This window comes from Oncorhynchus tshawytscha, linkage group LG10 (genome assembly GCF_018296145.1).
Source record: "Oncorhynchus tshawytscha isolate Ot180627B linkage group LG10, Otsh_v2.0, whole genome shotgun sequence".
NCBI classification, from domain to species: domain Eukaryota; kingdom Metazoa; phylum Chordata; class Actinopteri; order Salmoniformes; family Salmonidae; genus Oncorhynchus; species Oncorhynchus tshawytscha.
In genome coordinates, this window is record NC_056438.1 from 68,561,831 (window position 1) to 68,570,584 (window position 8,754).

The window sequence follows — 8,754 nt, forward strand, 5'->3', positions numbered from 1 at the left end:
AGTCATGTGATTCATAATCCCTCAGTCATGTGATTTATAATCCCTCAGTCATGTGATTCATAATCCCTCAGTCGTGTGATTTATAATCCCTCAGTCATGTGATTTATAATCCCTCAGTCATGTGATTCATAATCCCTCAGTCATGTGATTCATAATCCCTCAGTCATGTGATTCATAATCCCTCAGTCATGTGATTTATAATCCCTCAGTCATGTGATTCATAATCACTAAATCATGTTCACTTATAAAACGGTTCTTTGGCTGTCCCCATAGGAGAACCCTTTGAAGAACCCCTTTTGGTTCCAAGCAGAACCCTTTAGATTCCAGTTAGAACCCTTTCCACAGAGAGTTCTACATGGAACCCAAAAGAGTTCAACATGGAACCAAAAAGGGTTCTCCTATGCAGACAGCCGCAGAACCCTTTAGGAACCCTATTTTCTAAGAGTGTAATGGTGAGAGGTTAGCATGTCTTGGGGGTATGATATGTGGGCGTCTGAGACAAAACAGCAGAAATTGGTCCCTGTCCCAATACTGTTGGAGCTAACTGTACAGTATGTTCTTTCTTCATCCATTTTGGAGGTGTATTGTTCCATCTTCATTCTCTTTTTACTCTCTCTCCGCTGTCCCATCCAACCCCTGTCACACTCCCTCTGTCTGTGTCTGTGTATGTTTTCTCTCTCTCTCTCTCTCTCTCTCTCTCTCTCCTCTCTCTCTGTGTCTCTGTCTCTCAATTTCGCTGTCTTCCTTTCTCTCAATTTCGCTGTCTTCCTTTCTCTCTCTTTCTCCCTCCCTCTCTCTCTCTGTCTCTCTCTCTCTCTCTCTCTCTCTCTCTTTCTCTCTCTGTATGTCCCTCTCTCTCTTTCTGTCTGTGTCTGTGTCTGTCTGTGTCTGTGTCTCTGTCTCTCTCTCTCTCTCTCTCTCTCTCTCTCTTTCTCTCTGTATGTCCCTCTCTCTTTCTGTCTGTGTCTCTTTCTTTTTGTCTCTTTTTGTCTCTCTCTTTTTGTCTCTTTTTGTCTCTCTCTTTTTGTCTCTCTCTTTGTCTCTCTCTTTGTCTCTTTCTCTCTAGCCGTTCTCCCTCTGTTTCTCATACTCTTACCTTTTCCATTTCTCTTCATCTACTCCCCTATCCTTACATGTGTCTGTGTGTGTGTCTTGTGTCTGCATGTGTGTATGTGTATTATCAGTATGCTGATGGGAGATACTGGGTGTACTCCCCAATTCTGGGTCGTAAGAAACTCAACTCAAGCTCAAGCTGCAATGTAAGTCACGGCTGCTGGTTGCACAAGCCCTAGTTTTGTAGTGTAACGTAAAGTGTTGATTACTTGTGTAGGCTTCCTTCCCCTGATTCTGAGCTTGTTGTGCCCATCTTAAATCAACCACTACCCTACCTAGCCCCTTAGGCACTTTTTGTAGCCATGTGTGAGCAAAATGGAACACCTACCACATGAAACTAACACCTACCACATGAAACTAACACCTACCACATGAAACTAACACCTACCACATGGAACTAACACCTACCACATGGAACTAACACCTACCACATGAAACTAACACCTACCACATGGAACTAACACCTACCACATGGAACTAACACCTACCACATGGAACTAACACCTACCACATGAAACTAACACCTACCACATGGAACTTACACCTACCACATGAAACTAACACCTACCACATGAAACTAACACCTACCACATGAAACTAACACCTACCACATGAAACTAACACCTACCACATGAAACTAACAACTACCACATGAAACTAACACCTACCACATGGAGCTATATAGGACTTGTAGAATGTCTTCCTCCCTAAATGTACGTGTCTCTCTCACTCCTCCTCCTGGTCTTGTGGTTGTACTGCCTGTGTGTGTGTCTGCTGCCTCTGCTGGTTGGCTGGTGTAACAACAGAATCAGGAGGACAGGAGCTGGATGTACTCTCCGCTGCACTACGGCTCAGAGTCGAGACATGGCTCTGATGGGGAGAGCCAGACGGTAAGTGTGCAATTCATTAATACCCCACGCAGAGAAGTGCTTACTTGGCTCATACACTAACTCTCACTCTCCCTCTCTCCCTCTCTCTCAAATTCCTCTTTTATTTTCTTACTAGTAAGTTGTGTGAAGTGTCCAATGTAAGCAAATCACTTGAGAGGATTGAAGACTACTGACTGAAGCTGTGATGCTTTACGAAGCCCCATGAATCTTCTACAGCGTTCTATAACCCTTGTGGCCCAAGCTGCATGTGAAGGCTAGTTTTACCCACTGGGATGAAGAAGTACTCTGTGGGAAGACTTATTGAAATGAAATGTTTCTACTTCGGCACCACTTTCCCCAACACACACACACATACCTACACGCACGCACACACACACACACACACACACACACACACACACACACACACACACACACACACACACACACACACACACACACACACACACACACACACACAACCACCATTGCTTCCTAAAAAAGTATGCAACAATACTGATTGATTTGCCACAGAGTCAACTCAAATATAAAAGGATGCATAATCATCAATGGGGTTATTGTGAATAAAACCATAGTGCACCCATTTCAAACATTAGCTAAGACATCCCAGACAGTTTCTGTCATTCAGTTCTGTAGTTGTTCATGTTTTACTTTTGTGACTTGTGCTTGTCTCAAAGCCATGTGTTCATGTTTTATCTTGTATTGAATAGGATTTATTATATTGTAATATCAGGTTTTGGACTCCTATGGTTAAATGTTGGAGAGGTTTTTTTTTATGAAGCAAAACTTTTTCTCTCAGTTGTTGTATATAATGTTTTACTGTGTCTGGTGGTGATGGCTTTACATTCAGCTCAATTATGTGTGGTGTGTTGTGATTGGGCTATGCAAAATAGCGTTGTTTTGCGTTCTCACGGGGCACATTGTTCATGAAAACCTGAACATTTCATTGAGCTTTTAGCACTTTAAGAATTAACATTCTGCAAATGTTTTTTGAATCCATAATATATTTTGTGAATTGTAAATAGTGTGAGTGATAGTGAGCCAGAGAGTTAGAAAGTGAAAGAGGATATTGCACTTTGTCTTGGTCAATAATATAAAAGGTCAAGGGTTAAAAAAGATTCTAAAGTTGTTCCAGTCCAGGGAAGTATTTAATCATCTCCATCCTTCTAAAGGTGCAATCTGTAACTTCTCATTCCCCCTGCGGCAAGAATCACAATCGACCTTAAACAAAACACAAAGAAAACATATTTCGTAAGATTTTGCCAATGATATATACGACATTCCGCATCGGTCCCCCGAAAAGCATTGAGCCGAATTTACAGATTACAGATTGTCCCTTGAAGACAAATCACCACTGGCTGTTTGTGTATAAAGTATGTGGACAAGGGGTTAGAGCTTATCATCATATCAAATAAAATAATATATTGTTTAAGAAGCATTGAATTTGTTGGATTATCTAATTTCTCTCACAAACCCATTTTGGTTACGACTTTGTTTAACTTCCTATGGAACATAATGGATGCTATTTATTTATTTATGTACTGGTGCAAATACTTGACAAATCTGACTCATAGAGCTACTATAATGAACAGACCTGCAGAAGCTCAAGAGCATTTCACTGGAAAACTGGATAGAAATCTTTGTTTTGTGTAGTTTTTGCCACCAGGTGGCAGCGTTATCCTGCTTAGAATACTTGAGCATATTGACATAACTGTAACTCTATTCTGAAATTCAATGCCAATATTTTCATGCACATTTGTTCCTCATTTCCCATATGAGGATTTTTTGTTTGTGTTCTTGTCTCTTTTAAAAGTCTGTGAGTCTGATCATCAATGTTTGCTGTTTTCTGTTCTGTTCTGTTCTGTTCTGTTCTGTTCTGAGAGAGAGAGAGAGAGAGAGAGAGAGAGAGAGAGAGAGAGAGAGAGAGAGAGAGAGAGAGAGAGAGAGAGAGAGAGAGAGAGAGAGAGAGAGAGAGAGAGAGAGAGAGAGAGAGAGAGAGAGAGAGAGAGAGAGAGAGAGAGAGAGAGAGAGAGAGAGAGTAGAGAGGGAGAGAATGAGACAGAGAGAGAGAGAGAGAGAGAGAGTATAGAGGGAGAATTAGACAGAGAGAGAGAGAGAGAAAGGGAAAATTAGAGAGAGACTTGGAGCTAAAATAAAACATCTGCCTAGGGTGAATATGACTCAATCTCACTCAATCTGAGGCTTGTTTAGTCTCAGGCAACACATTTCTATTTCTCCACACACACACTCCTACATTTACACACACTCCTACATATACACACTCACCTGTTCTCTCCACCTCTACCACAGAAGGGGAAAACCTACAGTTCTCTCCACCTCTACCACAGAAGGGGAAAACCTACAGTTCTATCCACCTCTACCACAGAAGGGGAAAACCTACAGTAAAATATGAAATTGATGAGAGAAATATAGTCAAAAGAAAGGGCATAACAGAATTGAGCTGTTTGTGAATTTCACTGTGGGTATGTGTGAGTATGTGTGTGTGAATGTCATTGTGGGTATGTGTGTTTGTTTGTGTGTGTGAATGTCATTGTGGGTATGCGTGCATGTGTGTGTGTGTGTGTGTGAGTGTGAATGTCATTGCGGGTGTTAACTCAGCCCTGTCTGGCCATAATGGAATCTCTGATGGACAGGGATCAAAGGCTGCTGGTCCAATCTTCTCCTTTAATGAAAACAAGATTCCTCTTTTCTCTTCCCTCACTCCCTCTTTCTCTCTCTTCATCTCCTCTCTCTCATACACTGACTGTACAAAACATTAAGGACACCTGCTCTTTCCATGACATATACTGACCAGGTGAATCCAGGTGAAAGCTATGATCCCTTATTGATGTCACTTGTTAAATCCACTTCAATCAGTGTAGATGAAGGGGAGGAGACATGTTAAAGAAGACAAATGAGACATGGATTGTGTATGTGTGCTATTCAGAGGGTTAATAGCCAAGACAAAAGATTTAACCTCTACAGGTTCCGTGTCCCTAAACCGGGACGGTTGTTGCTAAATATGCGATAACGTGACTAGAATGATGCTGTAAACAACAGCCAATTCTGTGACATAAACATGTTTCTTATGGGCAGAAAGCTTCAATTCTTGTTCATCTAACTGCACTGTCCAATTTACAGTAGGTATTACAGCGAAATAATACCATGCTATTGTTTGAGGAGAGTGCACAGCAACAACATGCTTTTATCACGACAACTGGTTTGATACATTCACCTCTGAAGGTAAATGATGTACTTTCATTCAGTAATCTGGCTCTGATTTGTCATCCGGAGGGTCCCAAAGATAAAATGTAGTGTGGTTTTGTTTGAATTTTTTTTATATTCAAATGTAGGAACTGGGTTCTACAGTTTGACCCAAATGCAGCCTCTGGCTCCACCAGCTACTGGGTTTTTCACACTCAACAGTTTCCCGTGTGTATCAAGAATGGTCCACCAAGGACATCCAGCCAACTTGACATGACTGTGGAAAGCATTGGAAGCAACATGGGCCAGTATCCCCGTGGAACACTTTTAGGAAGGTGTTCTTAATGATTTGTACACTCAGTGTAGATTCTAACTAGTGTTTAGCTGGGAAAAATAGCTAAAACATTGTTGAAAAGCAAGGAAGACATTTTATCGATGTCTCCTGCATACAGAAATTGCAAATGATATGGTGCAGTAAATCAACGAGGAGAGAAGTAAATACACTAAATGCACAACAGGCTTGAACTTTGAAAAGTATGAGAGAGACAGAAGAAGTGCTAGGTAGCCTTAAGGACCCTACTGGGTTAAAAATGACATATATTATCTATAGAGGAATCCCTCACAATGATGAATGCATGACTCATATTCACATACCTGCTGTAAGGTCAAGTGTGTGCGGTGGTGGAAAAAGTACCCAATTTTTATACTTGAGGAGAAGTAAAGATACCTTGATATACAGTGGGGCAAAAAAAGTAGTTAGTCAGCCACCAATTGTGCAGGTTCTCCCACTTAAAAAGATGAGAGAGGCCTGTAATTTTCATCATAGGTACACTTCAACTATGACAGACAAAATGAGGAAAAAAATCCAGAAAAACACATTGTAGGATTTTTAATTAATTAATTTGCAAATTATGGTGGAAAATAAGTATTTGGTCACCTACAAACAAGCAAGATTTCTGGCCCATACAGACCTGTAAGTTCTTCTTTAAGAGGCTCCTCTGTCCTCCACTCGTTACCTGTATTAATGGCACCTGTTTAAACTTGTTATCAGTATAAAAGACACCTGTCCACAACCTCAAACAGTCACACTCCAAACTCCACTATGGCCAAGACCAAAGAGCTGTCAAAGGACACCAGAAACAAAATTGTAGACCTGCACCAGGCTGGGAAGACTGAATCTGCAATAGGTAAGCAGCTTGGTTTGAAGAAATCAACTGTGGGAGCAATTATTAGGAAATGGAAGACATACAAGACCACTGATAATCTCCCTCGATCTGGGGCTCCACAAGATCTCACCCCACTGTAAATTACTAATATAAATGAAGAAAAAGTGAGTCACCCAGTAAAATTCTACAAGAGTAAAAGTAAAAAGGGATTTGGTTTTAGATACACTTAAGTATGAAAAGTAAATGTAATTGCTCAAATATACTTAAGTGTGAAAAGTAAATATAATTGCTCAAATACACTTAAGTATGAAAAGTAAATATAATTGCTCAAATATACTTAAGTATGAAAAGTAAATGTAATTGCTCAAATATACTTAAGTATGAAAAGTAAATATAATTGCTCAAATATACTTAAGTATGAAAAGTAAATATAATTGCTCAAATACACTTAAGTATGAAAAGTAAATATAATTGCTCAAATATACTTAAGTATGAAAAGTAAATATAATTGCTCAAATATACTTAAGTATGAAAAGTAAATGTAATTGCTCAAATATACTTAAGTATGAAAAGTAAAATGTAATTGATCAAATATATAAATAAATATATATATATAAATATTAAAAGTATAGATAATTTCAAATTCCTTATATTAACCAAACCAAACGGCACAATTGTGTTGTTTTTTAAATTTACGGATAGCCAGGGGTACACTCAGACATTATTTACAAATAAAGCATTTGTGTTTAGTGAGTCCACAAGATCAGAGGCAGTAGGGATGACCAGAGATGTTCTCTTTAAGTGTGGGAATTAGACCATTTTCCTGTCCTGCTAAGCATTCAAGATATAACGAGTACTTTTGGGTGTCAAGGAAAATGTATGGAATAGAAAGTACATTCTTTTCTTTAGGAATGTAGTTGAGTAAAAGTAAAAGTTGTCAAAAATATAAATAGTAAATTAAACTACAGATACCCCAAGAAACAACTTAAGTAGTACTTTAAAGTATTTTTATTGAAGTACTTTACACCACTGAGTGTGTGTGCTGAGAAATGTGTTTGACTCTATAGCTGTATTAGCATTCCACAGAGAAACAGAAACAGGTTCAAGAGCCTTGAGAAAGAGGGGAGAGAGAAAGAGGGGAGAGAGAAAGAGGGGAGAGAGAAAGAGGGGAGAGAGAAAGAGGGGAGAGAGAAAGAGGGGAGAGAGAAAGAGGGGAGAGAGAAAGAGGGAGAGAGAAAGAGGGGAGAGAGGGAAACAAAAGGGTTTAAGAGTGAGAGTGAAGGTGAAGAATGATTGCTGTGTCTTTGCAGCAATAATCAGAATGTGATCTGAATTTCGTGCTGTTGGTTTGGGAATTTGGGATGATGTCTGGATGGCATCACATTGGACCAAGACATACAGCGCATTCGGAAAGTATTCAGACCCCTTCCCTTTTCCCCACATTTTGTTACGCTACAGCCTTATTCTAAAATGAATCTGCATTTTTTTCTGTATTTCTGTTTTTCATTAGTGATAAATTAGCAAAAAGCCTGTTTTTGTCTTGTCATTATGGCGTATTGTGTGTAGATTGACGAGGGGAAAAAACAATTGAATCCATTTTAAAATGAGGCTCTAACATTAAAAAAGAAAGCACTGTACATAGACACACACCGTTTGCCACCGCTGAGGTCTCCACCAGGTCCGTGCCATTGTAACTTCCTTCTGGCGGTGCTCTCTTGACATCTATGATGATCTATACACCTGGCTGTCGTCACAGCGATTGGTGTTCATTTACATTCTCAAGGCATGGTGTTTGTGTGCTTGTACAGTACATGTGTATGTATGTCTGTGCAGTGCCAGTCGGCTTCCATACAGTCTCTCTGGTCCAGGTATCATTGACCTTTTTGACCTTTTCTTTATCTTTGCCATGTAGTATGCATCGTTCTCTCTGGACGGAAGTACTTCCTGTTTTCATCTGTCTCTATCCCCTTGGTCTCCCTTTGTGTGTGTGTGTGTTTAATATGTGTGTGCTTCTCTTCCTGTAGCCTAAACTACCCTAAACTACTCTCTCCTGCCAAACATAAGCACTCTGTCATCACCTTGTCAAAATGTCTCTGAACACAACACTGCTGAAGGAATCTGACTCTTTTCTCATTCTCTTTTACTCTTGTTGTAGGAGTTTTAAAAAGCCTTATGAGCTCTGGCTCTTTACAGTTTTCATGGGGGACATAGCAGTTGCACTGGCCGACAGGAAACCGTGACCTAATGGGCTCCAGGGACCTGTTAGTAAGGGCGAATGAAAGCCCAAGGATGTTATCAGGAGATTCTGGCGCAGGATGATGATGCGTGATGCCCCAGTGAAGCAGGAGCAGATGGCTAGGCAGATGACACGCCTCAGTGGC

At 40.1% G+C, this 8,754-nt stretch overlaps 1 protein-coding gene across 4 annotated transcripts in view; it reads left to right on the forward strand.

Annotated features, from left to right (window-relative positions):
- Positions 1 to 3,832, forward strand: part of LOC112260798 (phosphatidylinositol 4-phosphate 5-kinase type-1 gamma) — a 36,844-nt gene extending 33,012 nt beyond the window's left edge. For 3 of the 4 annotated variants that reach the window (XM_042328924.1, XM_042328927.1, XM_042328926.1), the window contains 3 exons: positions 1,185 to 1,259; positions 1,920 to 2,003; positions 2,119 to 3,832. In XM_042328924.1, the coding sequence (XP_042184858.1) occupies positions 1,185 to 1,259; positions 1,920 to 2,003; positions 2,119 to 2,121 (162 nt within the window). In that variant the 3' untranslated portion in view covers positions 2,122 to 3,832. The remainder of the gene's footprint in view (positions 1 to 1,184; positions 1,260 to 1,919; positions 2,004 to 2,118) is intronic. The other variant, XM_042328925.1, reaches the window with a different exon arrangement.
- Positions 3,833 to 8,754: the final 4,922 nt, after the last annotated feature.